At 40.0% G+C, this 24,381-nt stretch overlaps 3 protein-coding genes and 1 long non-coding RNA gene across 11 annotated transcripts in view; 1 reads left to right on the top strand and 3 right to left on the bottom strand.

Annotated features, from left to right (window-relative positions):
* Nucleotides 1–226: 226 nt before the first annotated feature.
* Nucleotides 227–22,097, bottom strand: LOC119131892. The gene is made up of 4 exons (XR_005099726.1): nucleotides 22,087–22,097; nucleotides 19,045–19,049; nucleotides 446–1,273; nucleotides 227–323 (listed from the first exon to the last, which is right to left on the bottom strand). It is a non-coding gene; the product is annotated as an uncharacterized LOC119131892 (long non-coding RNA).
* nt5c2l1 (5'-nucleotidase, cytosolic II, like 1) lies at nucleotides 1,526–8,970 on the bottom strand. 5 transcript variants are annotated; one of them, XM_037266585.1, is made up of 18 exons: nucleotides 8,825–8,970; nucleotides 7,888–7,961; nucleotides 7,621–7,738; nucleotides 7,425–7,520; nucleotides 7,256–7,347; nucleotides 6,530–6,587; nucleotides 6,361–6,454; nucleotides 6,221–6,274; nucleotides 5,970–6,053; nucleotides 5,848–5,883; nucleotides 5,519–5,629; nucleotides 5,349–5,415; nucleotides 5,097–5,267; nucleotides 4,969–5,020; nucleotides 4,479–4,539; nucleotides 4,082–4,258; nucleotides 3,917–4,004; nucleotides 1,526–1,646 (listed from the first exon to the last, which is right to left on the bottom strand). In XM_037266585.1, exons 1-17 carry the CDS (start codon nucleotides 8,881–8,883, stop codon nucleotides 3,918–3,920), a joined length of 1,491 nt encoding a protein of 496 aa, XP_037122480.1. In that variant the 5' UTR covers nucleotides 8,884–8,970; the 3' UTR covers nucleotides 1,526–1,646; nucleotide 3,917. The 5 variants fall into 5 exon arrangements, with proteins under 5 accessions (XP_037122480.1, XP_037122477.1, XP_037122478.1 ...); XM_037266582.1 differs by lacking the exon at nucleotides 1,526–1,646 and adding an exon at nucleotides 3,649–3,846; XM_037266583.1 differs by lacking the exon at nucleotides 1,526–1,646 and adding an exon at nucleotides 3,649–3,841.
* Nucleotides 9,336–13,958, bottom strand: slc2a11l (solute carrier family 2 member 11, like). The gene is made up of 12 exons (XM_037266591.1): nucleotides 13,805–13,958; nucleotides 13,626–13,724; nucleotides 13,341–13,501; nucleotides 13,143–13,267; nucleotides 12,923–13,052; nucleotides 11,814–11,962; nucleotides 11,565–11,752; nucleotides 11,136–11,246; nucleotides 10,913–11,014; nucleotides 10,761–10,836; nucleotides 10,122–10,249; nucleotides 9,336–10,032 (listed from the first exon to the last, which is right to left on the bottom strand). Exons 1-12 carry the CDS (start codon nucleotides 13,841–13,843, stop codon nucleotides 9,817–9,819), a joined length of 1,524 nt encoding a protein of 507 aa, XP_037122486.1. The 5' UTR covers nucleotides 13,844–13,958; the 3' UTR covers nucleotides 9,336–9,816.
* kcnn2 (potassium calcium-activated channel subfamily N member 2) overlaps nucleotides 17,300–24,381 on the top strand; it is a 20,528-nt gene continuing 13,446 nt past the window's right edge. Inside the window, exons 1-2 of one of the 4 annotated variants that reach the window (XM_037266557.1) lie at nucleotides 17,300–19,386; nucleotides 19,749–19,844. In XM_037266557.1, the coding sequence (XP_037122452.1) occupies nucleotides 18,388–19,386; nucleotides 19,749–19,844 (1,095 nt within the window). In that variant the 5' untranslated portion in view covers nucleotides 17,300–18,387. The remainder of the gene's footprint in view (nucleotides 19,387–19,748; nucleotides 19,845–24,381) is intronic. The other 3 variants (XM_037266555.1, XM_037266556.1, XM_037266554.1) reach the window with 3 other exon arrangements.

Here is a 24,381-nt window from a genome sequence, read left to right as displayed (position 1 = left end):
TTATTTTGCGTCATTTAATTCACAGATTCATTTAATATATAAAATTCAACAAAATGGTGGAAGGGGTTCTTCCTTGACCTAGTTTTCACCCTTGAAAGTTCATTACTCTTGCATAATAATAATAATAACAATAATAATAATAGAACACAATGAAACTAACCACCTTGGTGACTAAAGAAAATCTAGAAGGGCTTAGAGTTGATAAAACTTAACTGTCCATTCCACCAAAAAAAACAAAAAACCTTTGTAATTACATTTACTGCATTTTCCCCACTAGGAAATAAGGAATGTATGACTAAAAAAAAAAATTAAAATATTAAAAACTTTTTTATGGCTCCAAACCTATGAATACATTTTGTGGCTATGAAATGTCAGCACAAAAGTGATCAAATTGGCCACCAAAATGTATGCTACAAAAATGCCGAAATCATTTTTGGCCTGCTACAAAAACTGAAATGTGTAGATGAAATTTTTAAGAGTTGGGCATGCTCACAAAATGAGAACCAAAAAAATCCTTGCAAGGCAGTTTTCATAAAAAAGTGTTATGCTGGTCATAAAACTGGGATATGATAAGTATATTCTGTTTAATCCTATATAATCCTGTAGACTAACAATTAAAATATATGAAAGTGTCCATACAATATTAGCAAAAATGATCCAAACAAATCTTGTATTCACGCCTGAACCCATAGCCACACCTTGAAGTTTTAGCCTGAAACTGCTAAACCCAAATAATCACATTTAGATCAAATATACAAAAATCAACACATAATAAACAGCAAAAGTTCCATTTGAGCTAAAAATGTCAAACAGAGAATCCCACTTAGTCACTTTTGAGAAAGAATGTGACATTGACCAATGTTGGTTTTCTTCAGTGGTTGGGAATCCACACCACAAAAAAGGGAAAGTTAAGTGGAACTTGAAGTAGCTTTAGAGTGGCCTTAACTCACAAACTGTGTCAACATAACCTCCTTAGTTTAGGTAACACTTTTGTTTATTACATTAAACAGTAACACGAAGTTTATTTACACCAACTGTCTTCTGCACCTGTGTGGTGTTGTGTCATCAAACACGGTGACACGGGAGTGCGAGCTTATGCTAAAAGGAAGTGGAGGAGGGTGAGGGTGGGCCTCTGTGTTTTTTGAGCATCCTTGTAGCGTATAGCAGGTCGGGGAGGGGGGAAGGGGGAGGAATGCGGGGCCCCTCGCCCTCCCTCCCTCCCTCCCCCCAAGCCCGTCCCCTCTCGTCCTGCTCTTCTCTCAGGTTGTCAGTGCTCCCGTGTGTGCCTCATGTTTGAACCCTGAGGGCAAGCTTCTCAGCAAAGAGCCTTGTTTGTTTGCACCGTGCTAAAAGACCTTTTTTTTTTTTTTTTTTTTTACCACCGGCGCTTTTTAAAAAAAAAAAAAGTCTTTGTCACAATGCAAACTTAAGTCCTTGTTTTTGCGATCGGCCACCGTAAGGGAGGGGTTGATCGAGGGCCCCCCGAAAAAGAGAAGCCGCCTCAAGTCACTTGACTGTGTGAAATTCCGCCCCAGTGCAAGAACGTGACTTGTTTGGGCTTGCTTGCAATGCTTGCTGGGAAATCCTGGAATGTGTGGAATGGGGGACGGTGGTGCTTCTGCATCTGCACAAGAGTGCACAGTATCCTGCCATGAGAGACACATGGCTGCTAAGGAGCACTTACAAGCGCAAAAGAATGACGAACAACTGGTTAAAAAAAGCTTTGGAGTTTGACTTGGATGTCTTTTGTAGATGTAACTTTGCATATGGACTTCAATAAAGGTGTAAAAATGCACAATTTGCCTTTTCAATGCTTCCAAACGACTTTATAAGTTAAATTAATTCATCGTATTAAAATTATACTATCAAAGTCTTTTTTCAAGTCTCCTGTGTATATATGTTTGTGTGTGTACATTTATATGGGATAAAGTGCCAAGAAAAAGGTGTGCTTTTGAGCTTAGCAAAAGAAAGTTACTGATTAAAAACTGGGATTTATAGAATTAACTTTCTTGCCTAATGCAACCAAATGCAATAATTAATTGTGAAAATAATTGTGAATGAGGGCGGGGGACAATAAAGGAGCCCAGTCAGTAATAATAATAAAGAGAAAAGAATAAGTTAAGTAATTATGCTAAAGAAGGAAGAAGTTAAAGATTTTTCTCCTATTATAGTGCACTTTTTGAACCCCCCTAAAAAAGTATTTTTAGTGTTGCAGAAAACATACGAGCCTTTCAAAAGTTAGAAAAATCCAAAAAGAAAAACAAAACTGGCTTTAATCTTTTTAAATATGATAGTGACGTTTGCACATTAAACAATAATTAAGTAAATTAAATCACGTTATTTTGTTGATTTGTGTTTTCTGCTCACTTTGTTACAATAACTTGTATTTGTAGGAAACTAAAATAAGTGCTAACGGTTTATAATGGTTTGCATTGGTTAAAGGGGGAAACTTCACAAAAAAAAGCTTTTCCATTGTCATACTGCCTCATGTGAATACATTGTAGAATTACAATATTAAAAATGAGGGTTTAAAAAGCATTTTGTGTAATATTCTTTCTCCAGTACTCCACTATTAGCTTTTAATGAAATATATCAACATATTGTTGGATTTATATCCCCAAAGAGTTTAATGATATCTCAAAAAAAGTGCATAAAACATGAAGATGTATCAAAAGTAACATTAATTATAGCATTGATTCCAAATAACAGAACAGCAAGACTAAAAACAGTCAGAAACTATCAAATGTGTGAATTTAATAAGTGGTGTTAAAGCAACACAATAATTTAAAAAAAAGAGGAGGAAAAAACCCACCAAAACAAACAGTAACAATAATAAATCCCGTCGACAAGCAGACAATGAAGAGGGAAATCCAAATAAACTAAAATAGCCCCTGATACAGGAAATGAAATCATCTGGGAAGTGAGTGTGTTGCTTTGTGTGTCTGGTTGTAGAAGGGGGCGGTGCCAATCAAAGCAAAGGGGGGGTGTATCCTCTTGTGGTCTTTCCTCTTAGAGGCGAAAAGGGGACTTAATCACATCCACATTGCATCACTATCAACTTTATTTTTCATCTGTCTGTCTGTTTATTATAGTATTTCAAACTGATGGATAACTACTTTTGAAATCAATGAAAAAAAAATTGTTTAACTACTGTTTAATTTATTTTATAAGTGGGCTTGGTAATAAAAAATTGCTTGCAAAATTTCAATGATACTTTCTGCAATGTATGTGTGCATGCGGATGCGAGCGAGACAGAATTTGATGAGAATGGTTGCTGTAAAGGAGACTTACTGCCATCTAGTGGACATTCAAAGTATAACAGTTATAAAAGGCTATGATTCTAGTTGGACTAGTCTCGTTTGTGATTTTACTAGCGGCACAACCTTAACCATACATGATGGTTTTACTCTTAAAGGTGCGCATATTTATCTGGAAAGTTCATAGCCCCTCGTGTGAATGATGGTTTGTATGTGCCTTTTTTTTTTATCTTGCTGTTAATATAAAATTTGTTCTTGGAGCTGAAAAATGCAAAAAGCTAACAGTTTTGATACACACTTCAAAAGATTTGCTTAAATTACCTTCAACAATTTTATTAGTTTATATGGTTAATTTGTCATGCATAATAAAAGAGAAAAAATAACTACTGAAATGATTCAACTTTTCTGACTTAGAATTTATTGAGGGTTCACTAAATAGAGGGTGAATAGCAACTCCCATCCAGCAGAGGGAGCCGTGCATTTCGGCAACATATTATCTCCTCATGGCTGCCAAACTATTCCAACAGCAACATCTTCATGCCATGCTCTTTAGAAAGTGTCCTCATGTTCTCTTGTTTTAAACGCTGCTTTTGAGACAAAAATAGTCACAATTCTACTTTTACTCAAATTTGCTGTAAAGAAAAAGTAATTAAAGCTACCTTAGCCCCTGTCCTTCCCACACTGACAGTTGGTTAGCGGCGTTGAAAGAAAGTCAACAGAGCCGTGCGCCGGGGCCTCGTGGGGCATCTGGGAAATGCAACGCGGGTGACCAGTTAGAAGAAGTGACAGTAGTTTAATTCCGCCGTGAGTAAAGGAGGACTGACCAGCACAGGAGGAGCCATGAAGAGGTAATTGAGGGGGTAGTGCAGCAGGCTGAGGCAGCTAGCCGCGTAGAGGTCGGCGTAGCGCATGAGTTGGCTGGCAAACAGCGTCTGTCTGGAGCCGCTTCGAAGTAGGCTGCCCATTTGACCGTAAGACATGTCCATCCAGGTGGTCAGATTCTGCAGGAGGCCAACCAGGGGGGACGAACCCACACAGGCAATCAAAAGGTTATCAACTTAACAATTATCTGACCTAAGTTATAAAAAAACATGACTCGTAGCCTGTGCTAGCTGACTCTGGATGGGATACTGTACTAGTCGCGAGGCCACCCAATAATATTAATAGTGTGAAGGTTTAGCTGTATGTACATTCTCACAGTACAATATTTCATGTCTTTACCGTCATTCTGTTCTGAATGCTGATGATGTCAGGAGTATCCTCACTACCGCTGTCCAAGTGCCTGCAAGCAACAATAGCCAAATGTGAAGACAACCATTACAAGAACGTAGAAGATGAACAAAAGAAACAGTTAAAAAAAAAAAAAAACGCTTCCCCGGAGTCAAGTTGGCTACCGCGAGTCGTGGGAGGTCGAGGAACTAGCTAGCTAGCAACAGTTTTGGCTGGCGACTACTGCGCCTGAAAATGTTGCTTAGTCAATTCAAAGTTGGTAAACATCGCGTGGCGGTGAATAAACTATATCTGAGAAGTAGCTTATTTGCATGACAAGAAAAGATGGAGAGGCCATGCTAAATGCTAAGCGAACCTAAGATTGAAACGGCTAGCGCGCGATCGACTATACTTTCAGTGACAGCTGGTTTGAACCTCGTTAAAGCGGAGAACTTTCAACAGCAAAATAGCAGAATACACAATTACTCGAATGCGTACGTACTTGTAAATCTCAGCTAGGGAAATGTCAAGACTTTTCAGCTCTTCAAACCAATCTGGGGGAAAAAAACAAATCTCTCAAAAACTCAATCACAAATTAATTCTGGGGAAAAAAATTGAAGATTGGGGTACTTTTCTTCTTCTCCCAAACTTGTTGCTCTTTGATGAGCTCTGGAACCATCAGGAACGTTTTCCAGCCTTGCCGTTTCTTGGACTTGAGGATGTCGCCGAAGATATGATCACCCACATAGAGGATGTCTTTACCTTTGACGTCCAGCAGGTCGGAAACTATGTTTGACGAGCCTAAAACCATCAAAATAATCCATAACAGATTTTTACAAAGAATTGCTTTAGTGACAACTGAAAAAAATAGATCTGGCTCACCTCCAGAGTACACAGTTCCATGCTGGAGAGCACCGGTGTACGTTCCGATACGAAGTTTCCCTGTGTTCTGGATCGCAAATACCGATAAAATAATTGAAAATGATTGACAGAAGTCAATCACAGTCCAATACTGATGTCAGGTGTCAAAGCGCAGGAATTCCTTCATATACCGTCTCAACTTGTCTTAGCACCGTGCCCCCCGCGAAGAACAGCGGCTTCCTCGTATCAACAACGATGAGGTCAAAGAAGGAGCGCCACGACTCCAGGGAATCTCCAGACTGCTGGTGGAAAATTTGAGCAAGAACATGCAGTGTTTTGCCCTCAGAATAACAACCTTAAAGCCAAGTTGTGTATTTTGAGACAAGTTGTTGCTATGGCGACACCTTATCAAGCTCTATCTTTTATTGGTGGACTCGCTAGGTGGCCTGACAGTTGCGTGTTTTTTACTTTAGCGTGTCGCTTATCCATTTTTGTGCATTTTCAAGCCAAATGATCTTACCGTGGCATTGTGTTCAAGAAGATATGTCATAATGGCCTAGATAAAGAGCGGAAGAAGTTTAAAGGCACTATTAGTCATTTTTGTAGCAATTTTGTACCATTTGAGTCTTTTTGGAGGCTTACCTCAGTGTATTTGTAGTCACTGTTTGTGGCAAGAAAAACTTTGGCCACTTTTTTAATCCGGGTCAAGAGAGTGATTATATTTGGCTGTAAAAGATTTTATTAAAATATATTATAATATATATATATAATATATTTTTGTTTTCATGTTATATATATATATATATATATATATATATATATATATATATATATATATATATATATATATATATATATTATTATTATTATTATTTTTTTTTTTAGCTACTCACGTCTTGTATAATATATTTGTCAATATTCCTGATGGTCTGGTCTTTGAGGATGCCCTGCACAAACAGAGTGTAACACTAAGTACGTCTCAGAGGAAAAAAACAAACAAACAAAAACAGACCAACAGTCGTGTAAAGGTTACCGTGTCATGAATGAAGTTCATTGCGTCTCTTACATCCTGGAACATGGTTCTGTATGACATGAACAGGTCGCCATAGTGGTAACCTTTTTGCACGCTGGGGGAGGTCGATTTTTTGTTACCGTATATTTTTAGTTTGCAAAAGAAGATGGTTCAGAAAGTACATGCTAACCATTTGTATCTGCTGCATTTGGTAAAGAAGTCCACAAGGCAAGAATAGAGATATGTCTCTGTAAAAAGGAAAAAAAAAAAAAAATTTGAGTTCGGGGTAAGTGTTTCTTTGCCCAAACACATTTTTAGAGTAATAGCAAGTAATACTATGTAAGGATTGACATCAGGCAGACAGGAGAGGCCAAGTCGAATAGTTTCCTGAAACATAAACATGGACACACATGTACACACACACAACATTGTGGAGCAATCATGCGTGAATCCACCCAAATGTTAATAAAAGTCCCCGAATAACCTAAGATTACACACATTTTTAGTGTCTTTTAATCAAAGATGCAAATAAACTCTATTAGATTGTACTTAATCTGAATCAACTCAATACACTCTTTGAATTTGCTTCAAAAATGCATTTAGGGATACATAAATTAATCTCTGATTGACATTTGCTGTTTGACCACAATTGTTGGTAATACCACACAATTTTTGAATCCCCTGTTAGCTAGTTTTATGCCCAATTGTTGTCAAATGAGGAACAGACATTTTTTTCCGAGTAGATATTCCATTATGGTTTCAGCAGAGCTCCCAAGGTAACAAGTTAGTGCAAGGCCACGGGATGAACACTTAGGCCTACTACACTACACTACTGTTTTGTAATGTTGGTCAGGACGATAGCGCCTATGGTGTTAAAAGTTTGAGTTCTTGAGAAGAAGAGCGATAAATGTGACACCTGAAAGGTTGAAGAGGGTGTTGAGAGTGTAGTAGCGATTGGTGTCGTCTCTCTGGATGAACTTGTTGGGGTAATAGCGGTGAATTTCCTCGCTTTAAGGCACAAACAAACAAAAAAAAAAGGATGGGGTGATTGTTGGAAAATCCATTGCCGTTAATTTTCACATTACCCTTTGAGGAACCAGAACCCGTGACTGCACAGTAGAATGTTCCCATTGGAGTCCACCTTCAGGAGGTTGCCATATGTGGTGTCGATCACTAAGCCCCTGAGGGAAAGTGGGCGGCATGATGGGTGGCAGTGACGGACGGAGTGTTTCCAGCCATCTTATCACAACTGAAGAATGTCATTTTGAGTGAAAAGCCAACCTGGTGGTGAAGCTCGGGTCATACGTGTAGCGTAGAATCTCATGAGGGTAGCCGACAGACACAATTCTGTCCCTTAGGAGCTCAAAGCCCAAGCTCTCGTATTCCGGAGACTTGTACACTGCAACGAGGTCCATTTTTTTTTTTTTTATCAAGAAAACTAGTTTGTGCATACTAATAGTTTACTCATATTTTTGCTCCAAAAAACAAAATGTGATAATAGCGATAACCATAATATTGGTCAGGATAATTCACTACTTCAGTACTTACTTGCCAGCGTGTAGTCCATGTCGAAGCCGTAACATTTGATCTTTTCCAGCGTCAAGCTTCTGTTGACAAATATCCTGTGATGAAACACAAAGACATGGAGTAGTTGAGGTCAGCTGACGTGACCAGAGAAAGGTCACGACGCAACATGATTCTGTGACCAATTGATATGCTGTGACGAAAGGATTCTTAGGGGAACAATACTGTATACTATTCTCTTAACAACTTTAGGTCAACCATTTTCAGTCTTATTGTGATTTTTTTTAAATTATGACGTTTTTCTTTAGTTTTCAGTATGGTCTTAGTAGTTCTCCCTTGGGATGTTGATCGATGCTCAAAATAATGTAATTTAAAAAATAAAATTAAATTAAAAAATAAAAATAAATAAAATCAGCTAAAATAAATATATAGTGCAAGGACAACAAGTAGTATTCCTCTTCTAGTCATCTAATGTAGAAGATTTTTTTTTCCTTAAATTCTTATTGGTTCATTGGCCCATTTTCTTCTCATTTTAATCTGTTGTTGCCATTTTGTACCTACTGACTGCCTGCATTCATGGCGATAGGTAGGCTTGGGTGGAGACAATGCCTTTTATCATCTTCTAAGTATTCTCAGCTTCATCTCACTTGACTTGCTAGTCACAGATAGACACCAAAGACTCTACGCCTTCAGGGACCTGGGTGGTCCAGGTGTTAGCCTCTAGATTGCACGCAGAAGGTGGCTATCAATATTTACACCTACCTTTGACCTCTAAGGATCTTTCTCTTGAGATTATTGCTGCAAAATATTTCTAGTACAACTCGAGACTACATGATCGAGTATCAGCTGATAAATAATCTCTAAGAGCTAGGGAGCATGCAGTAGATAACTGAATAAAAAATAAATAATTAAATAAATAAATAAAGGCATTTAAAAAATTATCACGTAAAGAAAAACTTACTTTTGTCCATTGCTTCTGGCAACCTTGGAGTCACCACACAAACGGCGTTCTGTGTCCATCGTGTCCACAGTTGCTGACGTAAAAAAAAAAAAAATCAGCCTGTTGTGTTGTTGAATAGGGATGCAACTTTTCTCAGGGTTGACCTCAGTCCTCATATAAATTGCCCAAGTGACGTAAATTGCAGGATGCCGCAACTCCTCCCTCCTCTGATTACTGCCGCACATTAGCGGGTTGCGAGGTGTGCAGCCTTGAAGATTGTCTTATCAGACGTGCACACACACTTTTATGGGTGGGTAATGCACCCCTGAGTGGCTCCTTAAAACTTTCGTAATGGGAGTCACGCTCAGCAGAACCCAAACACTTAATTTAAATATTAAAATACGCTCACTTCATCAATGCTTAAGCCAATGAGACCTTTCTACTCCCTCTCAAGGATAAAATTTGTCCTGCATGCAACAGGAATTCAAGATATTGGTTCTGCATGATGAACAGTACAGTCAACATAAACAACTTAATGCAAACACAAAGGCGTTTATTGTTCCCTGGATTCACATTTATACAAGCTTTTAAAATAAAAGAAAAGCATATTGTTTTCTTAAAAGATGTGGCAACAGGACAAGTAAACATATCTAACCTCGTGTTCTCACGATGAAAATTTTAAATTGAAAAGTTATTTTATCAATTGGTTGAAAGTTGTTCTAAAAGAAAAAAAAAAGCAACTGCAATCATGTTAAATCATAGGCAATAAAAAAGTGAAAAAATAAAAACCAAGTGCACTTCAAATAAGATTATTTAAAAATTTTCGTAAAATTATATAAAAACATTCGACACGCAAATGATGCTAAATCCTTACTTGAAAAAAAGTTGCATCCTGATTAATTAAACAACATCCTCTGCTTTAGTACATGAGTAGACATGTAACATTTGTAACTTTAAAAAAATTACTTTAAAAAAACAACTAATCTTTTACAAGCCAAACTTCACAAATACAGCTAAAACTTGGTCTCGCAACTTTTACAGTCATCACGTAGTTGCTCATGCCTTTTCCCCTCCTTCAACCTTCCAGATTTGCTGCGGATCCGTTCAAAGTCATCAGCGATCTCCAGAGCGGTTTTATTCCTCATCTCGGGCACGCTGAAGTACACGTACACTCCGGTAGTCAAGCACACAAACAAGAATATGAGAAAGCAGAAGGCATGGAGATACTCCTGGAATGAAAACGAAAGCATTGTACGTGAGTTTGTGATCCCGACCTCAACTTTCTCCATTTACATGATGAAGATATGAATGAGCTCACCACTATGATTGGGAAGACCATCCCCACTATAAACATACCCGTCCAGTTCAAGGTGGAGGCGACACTGTAGGCGCTCACTGTGAATGCCTGAGTGAAAATGTTCCCTGGTATCGGAGGTATTACTCCGCCTATGGAGCAAGAATTTAAACAGGATAATAATAATAATCTTGGCGGCAGCACACTGCGCTATTCTGTTAAGCGCAGTCAACAAACATGGCCGACGTGGGTGCTCATTCCACAAACACGACAAAAACGCCTCGTCTGGTAACCCCATAAACATGGCCAATAAAACAGTGGGACCCGAGCCCTGTTGCGATAGCAGAAGTTTACGCCCCTAAAAAGGTTTGTAATTGCTTACAGAACCCTCAAAGCACTACTTTTGTCTAAATAAAAAAAACTCAACTCCCTTCAACTTAGTTCCATGAAACTAAAATGCCACAAGATGGTGGCAAAGCACTATTTTTGTCCAAATGAAAGCCCTTAGTGCCCTTCAACTTAGTTCCGTGAAACTAAAATGCCACAAGATGGTGACAAAGCACTACTTTTATCTAAATGAAACTGTCTAAAAATGGCATGTCATTTTACACCTGCTCGATTGTTTCTTTTTCTTGATTTTTTTTCTTTTTCTTTTCAGCTTACCTGGCCCAATGGAAAATGCAGAGAGGAACAAGTAAATGAGGGCCATGCTGCAATACGCCATCCAGGAGATGTGATGCTAGGTGAGAAACAAAGACATAAGTGTCAGTTGGAGCTTCTAAAGATGCAGAAATCCGGATTTTAGTGCGGCTCACCTGCAGATAGAGAGTGATGGTGAGGAGGATGAGTATAACAGACATGCTCATAAATCCTGTGAAGAGGAGCACTTTCTTTCCTGTATTCTCAATGATCATGAACTGCAGTGTAGGCATAGAACAAGGCAAAGTATTGTAGTACAAAAACGATTACACAGTGAGAAACTACCACTAGGTGGGGCTATAATGCTGCTTCTCGGTTCCGTAATGAAATGGCACTTACACACACAAGCGAGAACGTCATTTCACATGACCCCATTCCCAAAGTGGCAAAACGGAGCTGGTTTTCAGCAATGCCTGCGGCACGAAACACTTCGTATGAATAGAAGTACACCTGCAGTGAAGCGTAACAATATATGTTTATTTACAAGTGTTCACGATGCAAAAATAAATAAATAAATGTTTTCAAATTTTAGGTAACATATCTAGAAAAATTAGCCATGTTAACCATTGACAGTAACCTCCCTTTTAATGATTGCTTGCAATGGATCAGCATTTAAACAATGAAGACCACAATAAGTCCACAGCATTTCTTGACTAGTTTTCCTCATTTTTAGCCTACCTACCAAAGTGGCCAGAAAATCATCAATGTTATCGTAGCATATATAGTGTAAAAACACTGCTCTTGAGTTCTTTATGTGGTGGGACTCACTGCGTTGAGGCCGCAAAGTTGCAGCGCGATGAAGGTCACGCAGACAGTTGCCAGCTGCGGGCGAACACTTCTTTCCTGAAACAGCGCCATCACAGAGCGACTTTGGATGTTCTGGAGAGCGGCTTTCTCTTCCAGCATCTCCTCCACCTCCATGCTGTGGTCCTTGTTACCCCAAAGCCTTGTCAAAGCTAAACGGCAGGACCAAGGTGTGACTTGTTCGTACAAGTTATTTTCAACGTGTGCTCGCACCTTTCTCGCAAGCTAGCCGGTCTCCTTGGCTCAGCAGAAGATATTTGGGCGACTCCGGCAGGAAGGGGAGGGTGACCAGCTGAAAGAGCGCAGTGAAGCCGATGAAGCCGAGCAGCCAGGGCCATCTATCCTCTGTGCCAAGTAACTCACTGCAAGGAGAGTGTCTATGAATTAGCACCAAAAGGAATTGAATCGAACTATTCACTTCACTTTTTTTTAATACAGTTAGTTTTAATTAGTTATTAAAGCAAATTTGTTATCGTTTATTAGTTTGTGAATATGAATTAAGAGGCAAAATCCATCAACTTTTTTCTCTCAAGGGGCGGCCATTTTGTGGACTGAAAATGATAGCATTGTTCGAGCAACTGTGATGTCATTTTCAGTGGACAGCTAGTGGCAAGATGGCCGCCCCCAGAGGTGGATGGAAAAAAAAGGAGGGGGGACACAAAGAATTGTGTAACAAAGAAAAGTATCGAGCAATTCTCAAATAGTGACTTTCAGTCTGTAGATATAGATGAAATACAGCAATACTAAAATACATTTAAATAGTCCCGGTAGTGCATGTATATTAATTGACAGGAAAAAAAAAACTGAGTATTTTTACAGTAATGATGGTTTGTTTCAGTTTGTTTTATAAATGTAAGATGTAGTATCAGCTAAGTTTTTGTTTTTTAACGGAATTTTTGTTGTATTTCAATAACAACATCAATTTCTTTCATTTTTTTTGTAGTCTTTGTTGTTGGTGTTTATACAAAAACTAGTCAGGCTTCAGGTTCATTTAGGTTCACGAGAAGAGGCAGGCAGGTATGCGCTGACTGATTCTCAATAAATTTGAATGACCTTAGTTAATTCTGAACATCTTTAATTGCGAGGGTGTGGACTCTTGTGTAAACACAGCTTAATGGTTCACCCCTTTCAAAATTTGTTTTACTTTTTTTTTAATTAAGTTTATAGGATACAGGTCACAGTGGTGGAATTTGTTTTTCTTTTGCCATCTCAAGAGAGGTAGGCAGACTTTTTACATCCACTGCAGATTTTGGCCACTATGGTGATCATTTGCTCATAAATATTGGATTATGACAGAACATTTTGTTCCACAATATTCTCACCTGAGCCCCAAAACCTGACCAGTGAACTTCCCTAAGCCGATGAAGGTGGCAACGGTCACGCCCACCATCGCTTTCAGCATCTTCGGAGTGCATTCAATAATGTACAAGGTGTGAGCAGAGATATTGATTCCTGCAAATAGCCAAAAGAAGCATTTTAGGAGCTCATCTTGAGTTAAAAATTAACCAAATGTTAAAAAAATATCTTGCGTCCTAGTCTCACCTGAATTGACACCGTGCAGAAGTCGTCCTACCATAATCATCTCAAAGGACATGGCTTTTTGGCTCAAGAGCATCAACAGCGCTCCAATTATAGCCACAAAATTGTTTAACAAAAGACATTTTCTCCTGATGGGAAAACAGAAACCTGCATGTATGCCAAATGTAATAGGGAAAGAGAAGCCTTTATTTGCACACTAACCTGCCAAAGATCGAGAGGCATGGAGGTGCCAAGAACGAGCCCAGCAAGCCGCCGATGCAAAAAATGGAAACAATAAAGGACCATATGAGCGAGACCTGCCAATCTTGTAAGTAGACGTTGTATCTCTGTATGCATGTTTGGTTAACCAGCTGCTTGATGTACTGAAATTAGCACAAATAAACATTTTCTGACTGAAAACACAAGATAAACTTTGATTATAAGTTGGGCAAAGTGGTTCTTAATTTGTTTTAAGTAAAATATATATATATTTTTTTTTTTACTTACAGCGGAAGGGGCAGTCACTACAGATACTCCAAATCCGTATTGAAATGTCCCACCGATGCCCGAGATGAAAATGGCAACGATGACAAGAGGACAGTTCACCTGTGAGGAAAAAGCACGGTAGTATTCATTCTAAATCTGAATGCAAAATGATCTTACAGGAAAATATAATTGAGCCCTACCAGGAGTGATATGTGCTGGAGCATTGCTGGTCTGTTCATGGTCAACCTGATGAATCACTGACATGCTAATCTGGTGTTTCTCACTCATAACGCTGGCCTGAAATGATTAACACCAGCTAAAGAGTTCTATGGCTCGTGTGTGTGCGCTTGCGTTACGTGTGTGCCAATCATGTTTGCACAAAGATTAGGTTAAACGCTTTGGGCTACTAAACGTTCTTCTTCCAGAGACGTCTTGGCAAGCGCAAGTGGGAGTGTTCAAAAACTCATCCTGTGGGGATAAAGCTCCTCACAGACAAATGTTTGACACTTTCTTTGGGCCTCTATTTACATATATATGAATTTGCTTATGAAACCTTTTTCAAATCGGTTTGTACATTTGGGACAGTAATGTAAAACTGTTTGTTTTGCACAACTAACAACCCCCAAAAAGTTGGTGTTTTGTACAAAACAACCCAAAACCTTGTTGGTTGGGTCTTTTTTTTTTAACCAAAATTAGCTTATTTCTTGTTTAGTGCGTATCATTCCATTTCCTGTCATGAATCACGCCCGAGGCTCAGCCAAACACGTGTTGGACAGACAAAGAAATATTTGCCATCTTGAATACAGGTTTTACATTTAACCATTGTCGCCCTCTGGAAGAATGACTTAAACCCAGAGTATAATTAGGATCATCTTTCAGTCGAAGAATCACTCGAAGAATCTGGCCTTTGTAAATGAAATAGTCCATGTGCTGTCACATGCAGGTAAATTTGAAACAGTTGGCATATTTAATAAAAACCGCCCACATACAAAATGATGTGCTGTCTTAAATGCTCCCCATACACCCGTAACCGGCGCGGCCGAAGCCATCTCGAAGCTCCACGCTCTGCCGAGCATGCACTTTTAAAGCAGGTAAAAGTGGGCTCTCTTACGTTGTCAAGTGAAGCCGATGTTTCTGGGCCCTCTCGAAATAAAATGTGACTGCATCAAAATGTGTTTACTGCTAAACAGTGCTGATATGTAACGCACGATGCTGTTTTACACTCGCCCTGGTGCAATGTATTTCAAGTCAGTGGCCAAGAAGCACCTCTGGCGTTTGGAGAAAATGACTGCAATCTGTCCTGTCCCCATTGCCCCCTCCAGGTCTGAGGTAATGATTAAACCCATAAAGCGTTTTCATTCTCAGGGATGAGTGACATTGACTCAAAGAAATGGCTAGTAGATAAGTAAAAAGTTGTGGGTCCAGTTTCTAAAAGTGTGGGATTATACAATGTCTGGCAATAAGTGGTGCAGATGTTTTTATTTGCCACTCCCACCAGAGGGCAGTATATTACACACATATGGATATAGTGTCCTCGGTAAAGCGCTAATAGGTAATTAGTCATGCTTTGCTGAGGATAAAGAATGCATTTCTTTGAGTATTGTCTTACCAGTTTTCATGTGTTGCTACACCATTTGTGTTCTAGTATCTCTTATGACATCACAATACCAATGCCATTTGTTAACCCTTCAATGGCATTTTGCATTATTTGTTAGCATTAAGCTTTGTAAATAGGCTAAAGTTCTTTTTTTTTATTTCAGTATCAGGCACTTCGCAGAGTTTTACATGTTATTTTAAAACCTTGCCTAGATTGTGAGTAAAGGTTCCAGTACATAATAATTGTGAAAACATTTATGGTCGCATAAAAGCCAAGTTCAATTTTGAGGTGAGGTTTGAGCATCTATCTCTTCGACTGTGCCCAATCTCTGCCAACACATCTTGCAAATTAGAATGTACCAACACATCAGCCGTATATCATTCTGACAGAGGATATAAACCTGTGAATCCAAATCCCGCATGGTCCCATCATGGCCTTGAGCGGGACATTTGAGGCAGATTGACCGTAAATCTCCTGCACAACGTAAATGGCCGTTATGTCAGTTGCAACGTGACTAAAACTTGGCTGGATGTCAGGTATGTGGAGATGAAGTGTGAGAGGATGTTGTTGTTGGGCAAGATACATTTTGTCATTCCTCCCTGGTGTCCTATGCCCATGTGACCAACCGGGCTAGACTGGGGAGCCAGTGGCGGTTTCATCAAAGTCCGGAAAGTTCGTTCCATGATCAATTTGATTCAAGTCTGCAGCTTTTTTTTTTCAGTTTCTGCAGGTGTTAAACATAAGGACATTGTCACACGCTTTCACTAAGTCCCCAGTTACACTTTCATGGTCTGTCAGCCAAACGTTAAATGTCTCATTAAAAACCAAAAAGCAAGAACAAATTTGACAGGGGTGACCCTCCCGCCGATAAGTCGGTCATCAGAGTTTGTAGACAAACGTCAAAGAAGTATAGTGAAGTAATGAACTTTATAATCACTCTCTCGCTAATATGCGCTCCTTCTCTGTGGCGTCTGGTGTTTAATTGATGCTCTTAATCTTAATAGCGATTCTGATCCTCACATCCAGACTCGCATCTGTAGTTTTAATCATCCCATTCCTCCAACGCCTTGGGCTGAAGCTAAAGAAAAGTTCTGTGCATAACAAGTCAAAGTAATTACTTTTCTCTTCATCATGAGGGTTTTTTTTCTCCTTCTAAGCAACCTACATTTCTTCTACCAATAACGGCCTCAGAATTTGACCTGGTGACTTTATAGATCTAGTTGAGAATTTGGCACATGCGCTGGCGGAGCTAGAATTTTTTTTCTGTAGGAGGGGATTGGGGGGGCCAAGTGTATTTTAGGTGGGTTTGCAAAAAATACAAAGCCAAAAAATTATTTGGAAAATGCTGTTAAACATTCCCTCCGTTCTTTAATGAGGATAGGACGAAAGGTGAGGAATAATTGCCCAAAAATCAGAAAACAGAATAAATTATCTGGCCTGGCACCTGGTGGCTCCACATATTGTACTTTTCTTGAATTGCTCACATTTAATGCAGAGGTGACCAATTGATCGTGTAGGTTAAAAAGAACGACAGAACATGATTTATTAGGCTCGAGTGCCGTTATTTGAATTTTCCCGTCAGTGTGTTTCAAAAGACTAATGAGCAAACGTCTTGAAGTGATGAAGTGCTTGCAAAAGTGCTTTGGTACGGAGCGCGCAACTCACAGGAAGCCTGTCTTGAGGTCAAACTTAATACCGTCAGGAATAAACTAAGCGAGCTGCTAACTTTTTCTTCCTTGTCTCAAAGTAATTTCGCTCTCAGCATGTATGATCAACATAAGAGGTCTAAAGCAGAGCTGACTGTGGAATTATTGTTTGTGGGGTGGTGGGATATTCCATCTTTCATAACATTTTACAGCCAATGGAACAATGATAGGCTCCAGCTCTGAAACACAAACCCTTTATTTATAACCCCAAATAAAAGTTAACTTTCCCGTGCCCCTCTGCAATATAGGAATGGCTTCTTGGATCATTAACACTACATAGACTGCACTAACTAGACATGGTGGCTGGGATCTTATTACAGGAACTTAGGAAGTTAATCATAAACATCATGATATATATTTGAAATATATAATTTTTTTCTGTCTGAGCAAATCTGCTTTATAGCTTAATTATAGAATGTATACTAAATTGACTAATAGTCTTGTCTATCACAGGGATTTTTAATAGATGGATGGATCCACACACGCAGAGGAGAAGGTGGGAGGCTGTGTCACGTGACACGCGGATCCAGCCAATCAGGAGTAAGTGCGCAATGCGATGGTGTGCAGGGGGACTGTTTTATGAAAGGGCGCTTCGTGTTCAATGAGCGAGTGTGTGAGAAGTTCGTTCACATACACGCTTAGTAAACGTGGAAGCAACTTTAGTGGGGCAACATAACTAAAGAGCCACAAAATGCAACCGTAAATAGTGTGATCGACATGAGCGCAACTTCGCTTGATGCAAAGGGCTGCAGCGGTCAAGCGATTCCGGGGGTCGGAGAATATTAATGGCCCCGGGCACACGCCTGCTCACGTGGCCAGCAGCCAATCAAATGAATCAAGTCGCCGCGGTGTAACTCATAAAGAGGCTGGACCGGAGGGAGGCGAGCGCCTTGTGGCCAATAAATGTGCACGCGTGTGGAATTTATGAGTCCTTGATGGGTGATATCGGTGCGAAAAGATAGGATGTATTTAGATGTGTAATATCGATCAAATACAGTAGCTGGTAGTGGAAACAAATGTACCTGTTTTTTTTTTAATAAGTTTGGAGGGGATAGCAGGAATGGCGTGAATAAATAATGGATAAATATTTGATTGATACATTTCTTAGATGGATGAATTAATATTTCATAGATGAACAGATGGCTAGATAAATACATGGGTTGGTCGATTGCAAGATGGACACAAGTGATATAGAAAGATTGATGGTTATATAATAGATATCTTTAGAGCTAGATGGATAAAAAATGCAGGCACTAGCAAACGAAAACAAACATGGTATGGAGTCGCAATGACAAAACAAAAGGTTTTATTGATATGAGTGACGTTGTGATTGCCTGATTTAATTGTAGATAATATAAACTAAAGTTGCCAAGAACCAAAATCTTAACCCTATTCTACATTGAATCATATGTGTTGTTAAAGCTATAAAGTGACTTTAAGGACACATCATATTGTTGGGCACACGTTTGGGGTATTTTAGATGGGTTGGGGGGTCAGAACACAACTACTTAATTTATATATGTACGACCTGGTACACGAGGCAGAGTCAGTTAACCCGTGGCAGCAAGCGTTTTATGACGTAGTAGCATTTAGTTGTTTTGGTCGAATCTGCTATGGTCTCCTCCAAGAGCCGACATGGCTGTCCTGGTCCGAGTTGCACACCACCCTTTGCCGGGTGCTCAGTGGTAGGCAGACTGCTGCTTCTTTAAAAAAAAAAAAAAGGAACTGTGACATGAAAAGCCCGTTGCAGCTGCGGAACCATTTCTATCGAGAGCAGCAGTTGGATCCGAGTCAGTGCCACCGGCACCTTTGCGGACAGCCTCCGCGCTCCACCTGCACCTGCACCGACTGCTGCACCTGCCATGGCCGGGAGAGCTGCGTACTCCGCGGGACGTCGCCGACGCACACCGCGGTAACTTTGAGGACATCTTCGGAGACATCTTCCAGGCGAGGCGTCCGCGACCCGACTCCCTCTAGTCATGCTACTTCCTCCAGGCATCCCCCTCCTCCTCTTCCTCGTCGTCAGCAGCAGCAGCATCCGCAGCATCCCGGGGCCAGCCACGCGAACGCCCCCCACCATGAGACAGCCATGAGCAGCTGCAGATACAACGGCGGCGTCATGCGGCCGCTCACTCACTTGAGCTCGTCCCGCAGGAACGTGCACGAGTTCGATTCCGAGTCGCAGCCCCTGCAGCCCCTCTCGGCCGCGGACGCGTCGGACACCTTGGCAAGCTCCAAGCCGGAGAACCACTCGGCCGCGCTCATGCCGTACGCGTCCGGGGACGGAGGCGGGGGCTGCGGCCACGGCGGGGGGAAATCGGGCAAGAAGAAGAACCAGAACATTGGCGAGAAGCTCGGCCACAGGAGGGCCTTGTTTGAGAAGAGGAAGCGACTCAGCGACTATGCTCTAATCTTTGGGATGTTTGGGATCGTTGTAATGGTAATAGAAACTGAACTCTCCTGGGGAGCCTATGGAAAGGTGGGTATCTTGAAATTTTGCCAACTTTTTTTTTTTTTTAGATCCTAACAAGTGCACAGACAAGCATAGGAGTAATTTAAGCATGTGTTGCGTCCCTCAAAGTACAGTAAATCCTCATTATCGGGCTCCAAGGTAACTCAGTGTCCAGAGATGTATACTGAGTTGCTAAAATAAAATTCAAAGGTTCACAAGCAGCGTCTTTGAAGTTGATGAGCCATTAATGGACTTGTTTTCCCTCGGAGCAAGCACTTTCCTAATCAGCCGTCATTTTGATTTATCCAGCCGTGTAACGTAATAGTGTGATGTTTCTCTCTTTATGCCACAAAGTTGTCTTTGGTTTTAGTGTTGTCGCTCTCTTCCAGGAGTCCCTGTATTCATTAGCTCTAAAATGCCTGATAAGCCTTTCTACAATCATTCTCCTGGGACTGATTATCATCTACCATGCGAGAGAGATCCAGGTAATGAAACACACCTTGCATTTTGGTCTTTTTTCTTTTTTTTTTATCCACTCTTATACATGTTGATGTGGCTAAAGTTGGTTAATATGGGATCATTATAACTGATTGTTTTAAAAAGGTTATTTTTAGAAATGGAGCATGGTAAAGGATCATGTATTTATAAAAGTTGTGCAGCGCACAAACATGGACACATTTTGGAGTGCGACCATGTAAGAGCACTGGAATGCTAATTGTCACTAATGACTGCATTTCCACATTACAAGCATCTTTTTTCTTTCACGTTCACATCGTGCACTCATTCTCCACACTAATTATTCAGAGACTGTTTACTTCACTCGGTGCTGCTGTTTTGATTAGCAAGTTCAAATGGGCTCAGCAGTTAGTTAACTTTTCAATGTCTGCGTATAAATAGTCGCGTCTAGGCACTGAGATAATTACATGTAATGGGGAAAAAGATGAAGGGATGAATGATGCATCCGGCAACGTTGTATGAATTAAGAATTTAATGTGTTTAGTGCATAGCGACACAGCCACACCACCACCATCTTGCGAAAGTTCCCCCAAACGCTTGGACAGTTTAATGACCTTGCCCAGGAAAAAAACGCCACAACAGTTCATCCTAAGCCGCAGCACTTGCGTCTTTGTCAAACAGCCACAAAATCAATAGTGACACATTCTGCGCTGAGAATCTATGTAGCTTTCACATGTGCCTCTTTTTAATTAACTTGAAAGGGAAACAACTTGAATGCAGTCACAGTTTCCATCGTCCGTTCCAGACGTGTTTGCTTAACAGTTCAATACTCAATTCAGATTATCATATTTTTGTGCTAGCCTTGTATTTTTTTAATTTACAAGTCTCTGGGGAATATCTGTCATTGGAATGGCCCAACAGTAAAATGTCTCATTGTGGGCCTTTCTTTTATGAGGGCTGATAGAAATGCACATTACCATATTTCAATGCGTATCTAAAGTGCTTCCATTCAATCCTGTTGCCATTTATGAATTAGAGATTTAAAAGTATCATTGTTTGCATCCTTTCAGCCTTTCTAATTTATATGTGTAAATTATTCTATTCCCAATGAGAGCCATAAACATTTCCATCTTCGTGTCAAGTCGAGATTTATTTGTGATTGACATGGTGGCGCTATGCATTCTTCATTGCTAGCATACTGATGGCTTGAATTGTTGGCGGTGCCTCAGCGCCCATTTATCGACTCCACTTCCCATAAACACTTTGAGTGCATGTGCATTCAGACTATTTGATAGTCTTGGATGTTAATAGTGAGCGCTTGGTTTTGCGGTGATCCTGAAAGTGTCGTGATAAACATAGACAGGCACACCTGTGCATTTTTACAATTTCCACAAGAGTCTTCATTTGCCTCAGTTTCAACATGGGGTCGTTCATATGTAGATTCAAACTCCCTGCTTTTGACTTTGCAATTAAGATTCATGAATTATTTACTTTTAGGGAAATATGTTAGAAACTGCTCTATCATGCAATGTTAACTAAAGTAAACATCCCAAATCCCGGATCTCTACTTTAAAGCCACAGCAAGTTTAATGTGGTTGTCCTTTGACCTGCAAAGATTAGGCAAAGTGGTTTTACATAATCCTGCTCACGTACGGGTTATAAGTAAACAAATGGAAAAATAAAAACAGCCTCGTTGGTGGAATATTTAAGACGCCAATAAAAATACTGAAATACCTCTCAAACAGTCACGAGAAATTAAAGTTGCTTTATGAGTGAATGTGAAGATGCTACACATTTTTTTAAATCATTTCCGACAAAGAAAACAAATAACATGTTGGAAATCATATTGAATATCCATTTTTGCCTGTGTCTAGACTTTTATTTCCCAAAATGAAGTGTATTATTATTATGTTTATGAGGTATCATAGTGATGGGAATAATGAAGCTTCAAGATGGTTCATGAACCAGTTGTTGTGTTTATTGAGTCCTCTAGATGGCACTCTTCTTCGACATTGACTTGCCATTTTTCAAACCCATTTTTTAAACCAACAGCGCCATCTAGAGGCGCCAAAAATATATCTGGGGTATGAAGCAAATTTGAAGCGTCGTTTCCATAGTATCTAAAAAAAAAACACAGAAGGTCGCTTGTAATTAAAAAAATTATTTAAAATAATTATTTTGATTCAGTATGTAGTCCAATGCATTTAAAACCAAAAAGGAACATTTTCTAGGAGTTTTTCTGAGGTGGGACAACTTTATAACAGGCTCTACATTAGGTGTCATCTGTATTCACAGTCAATAGGTTGCACCAAGCCGCATTTTGTTTTTTGAGTACACTCCAGTGTTGCTGTTTTATGAAGCGATAATTGTAGGCCTGCCGAGATGTTGCACCCCCCTGCAATGAAATCCATTATGCATGCACGTCCCTGTGTATTCACAGATGTCTGTCCCATAATAAGTCGGCACTATGAAATGTTCCCTTTACCACTCCCAGCTCCTTAAAACGGATTCACTTGTCAAGCTCGGTAAATATTACGCCCGATCGTTTCTCCGGCTCCTAACAACGTGAAATGTTTTTGGTTTTCTCGCTGAAAAAGGTCACGTCGGACAGGAATAGATGCCTACCTGCTGTCACGGGAATTAGTTTAGGAACGTTTGCCGTGCTCAGGTGGCCTCCGGAGGCCTGTGTATTATCCCCGAAAAAGTGAGGCGGGGTGTCCGTGAACTAGATTGGTCTCGTCATCTCCAATGGCTTTCATGTGAGATCCTCACTGCTGATGTTCAGACTATTTTTAGTCCTCCTTGAAGTGTTAGCAGATGATGAAGTTGCCTTGATGCCTCTTGTTGACACATGGCCATACGCCAGAGGAATTTTTAGACTTTTTATTTTCGCTGCGGTTGCTCTGTTGGCAGCCAGCGACTTAGCGTACCGATGGAGATTGTGTTGCCCCACCCCCCCCGACTTTGATTTGTCATTGTCAGCGGGCAGGCGTCATCCTGCTTTGAGATGGTCGGCGGGTTCACCTTCATCCCCAGGAGGGAGAGAAACTAATATGTTCACGTTTTTTCATTTTTTTTAACGCTCACGTCAAAGAGTTTTTTTTTTCTTCTTTTGCCCAAGGGCCATTTTGTTGAAACTAACGTTGAGATGCTTTGTGGTGATGGTTCTGCTGAGTTTCCTAGATGTGGACTTAAGCTAAATTCTTTTGGGGGCTTGTGTGTCCTTGATGTTTGTTTCAAATTTGCATAGTATTAAAGTTAGTTTGACAAAACAAAACAGTCAACAAAGGGAATTTTATTTGTCATAGGGGTGTTTGTCACGTTTGGATTTGTGATTATTGTTAGTTTTCTGACTTTTTTTTTAATTCAGTTAGGTTTAGTTTTTAGAGCAAATTTGTTCCTCTTCTTTCTTTTATATTTTTGGAAATTGTGCTAGTCAGGTGACCCGATTGGCTGCTGACCTCAATGTTTTTCTCCGAACATACAAGCTTTTGGAGCAGACATACTTCTTTACCGGGACCCTTAAGATAATTTATTGATGGCAGGCATCCTCGTCTAAAGCGTGCTCTGCATGGCAATGTGAACACGCGGGGCATTTGGGTTTACCTCAACTGTGCATCAAGGAAGGGAGATTTACTCAAGCGCTTACTTTGCTTGATTAAAAATACTTTATTTGCATGCATGAAACTTGAGCGATTTCATTCTGGATGGCAAGATGTATGTTTCCCAATCGACATTACACAAATTAAATATTGAGCTGGACTCCATTAGTTATATTGAGCGTGGTGAAGGTGGTAACCAGCCCAGCTAGCAGAACTGGTGAGCGGGTCACTAAGGCAACCAAAAACTTTCTCACTAAACTAGAATGCAGCCTGTCTTTGTATTTCAATCGTGCGTTGCACGAGATTAGCGTGCGCCTCAGGTGAGTGACCGTGCTCGTTTTGAGCACATGTCCACTCCGTCCTTAGCTCAACTGCCGGGTGAAGGTTATCGGATCCAATTGTGTGTTACAAAAGAGCCAAACACGAGTGTCTTGTCTTTGAAGCTAAAAGGATAATAAGGGGGAGAAAAGAGGTTAATCCGTTGGGAACGACAGAAATCATGCACTATTTACTCACTTTCTTTGTCTTCAAATAAATTGGATTCGTTCCTTGCACCATTGGGCACAGCGACGATATTTCTGTAAAATGCTGCTTTTCTTAACGTTTGTTTTTCCTTTTTCAAAGTATGATGACGCAAAAAGTAATTTGCTGGCAGATGTTTTTTTTTTTTTTTATAATGTGTAGACTGGCCCTTTCAATTAATCAACACTGGAGCATCTAAAAATGGCATATGGTCTTTGCACAAATGTTCATTGCAGCTTGAAAACAATCCTTTTTCTTTCTCCCGCTCACGTTGATGCTTTTTACATCAACTACACCGTAACAGGCAAGCAAACACAATTTGTTTTTTTTGTTTTTTTAAGAAAACCTTATTAATTATTCTGTTGACGTGTGCAGTTTCTTCCAGCCTGTCAACAAAAACATAAATAAGAGATTTCTCCGCGTTTCCTACAACAGATTTTTC

Source organism: Syngnathus acus, chromosome 12 (genome assembly GCF_901709675.1).
Source record: "Syngnathus acus chromosome 12, fSynAcu1.2, whole genome shotgun sequence".
Taxonomy (NCBI): domain Eukaryota; kingdom Metazoa; phylum Chordata; class Actinopteri; order Syngnathiformes; family Syngnathidae; genus Syngnathus; species Syngnathus acus.
The sequence above is the reverse complement of the archived record's forward strand: the minus strand, read 5'-3'. Positions and strand labels throughout refer to the sequence as shown.

What these genes read in the sequence shown, in the direction of transcription:
- nt5c2l1 (XM_037266585.1), bottom strand. Translation starts at nt 8,883, where the DNA reads ATGGACACAGAACGCCGTTTGTGTGGTGACTCCAAGGTTGCCAGAAGC. An exon ending in CACCCTCTTCAACCTTTCAG is followed by an intron (nt 6,588 to 7,255) that starts GTGTCACATTTA and finishes TCCTTTTTACAG; the next exon opens with AGACATATCTCTATTCTTGC. An exon ending in TTCTTGAACACAATGCCACG is followed by an intron (nt 5,630 to 5,847) that starts GTAAGATCATTT and finishes ATTTTCCACCAG; the next exon opens with CAGTCTGGAGATTCCCTGGA.
- slc2a11l (XM_037266591.1), bottom strand. Translation starts at nt 13,843, where the DNA reads ATGAACAGACCAGCAATGCTCCAGCACATATCACTCCTG. An exon ending in TCTGCACGGTGTCAATTCAG is followed by an intron (nt 13,053 to 13,142) that starts GTGAGACTAGGA and finishes GGCTATTTGCAG; the next exon opens with GAATCAATATCTCTGCTCAC. An exon ending in AACTTTGCGGCCTCAACGCA is followed by an intron (nt 11,247 to 11,564) that starts GTGAGTCCCACC and finishes GCTTCACTGCAG; the next exon opens with GTGTACTTCTATTCATACGA.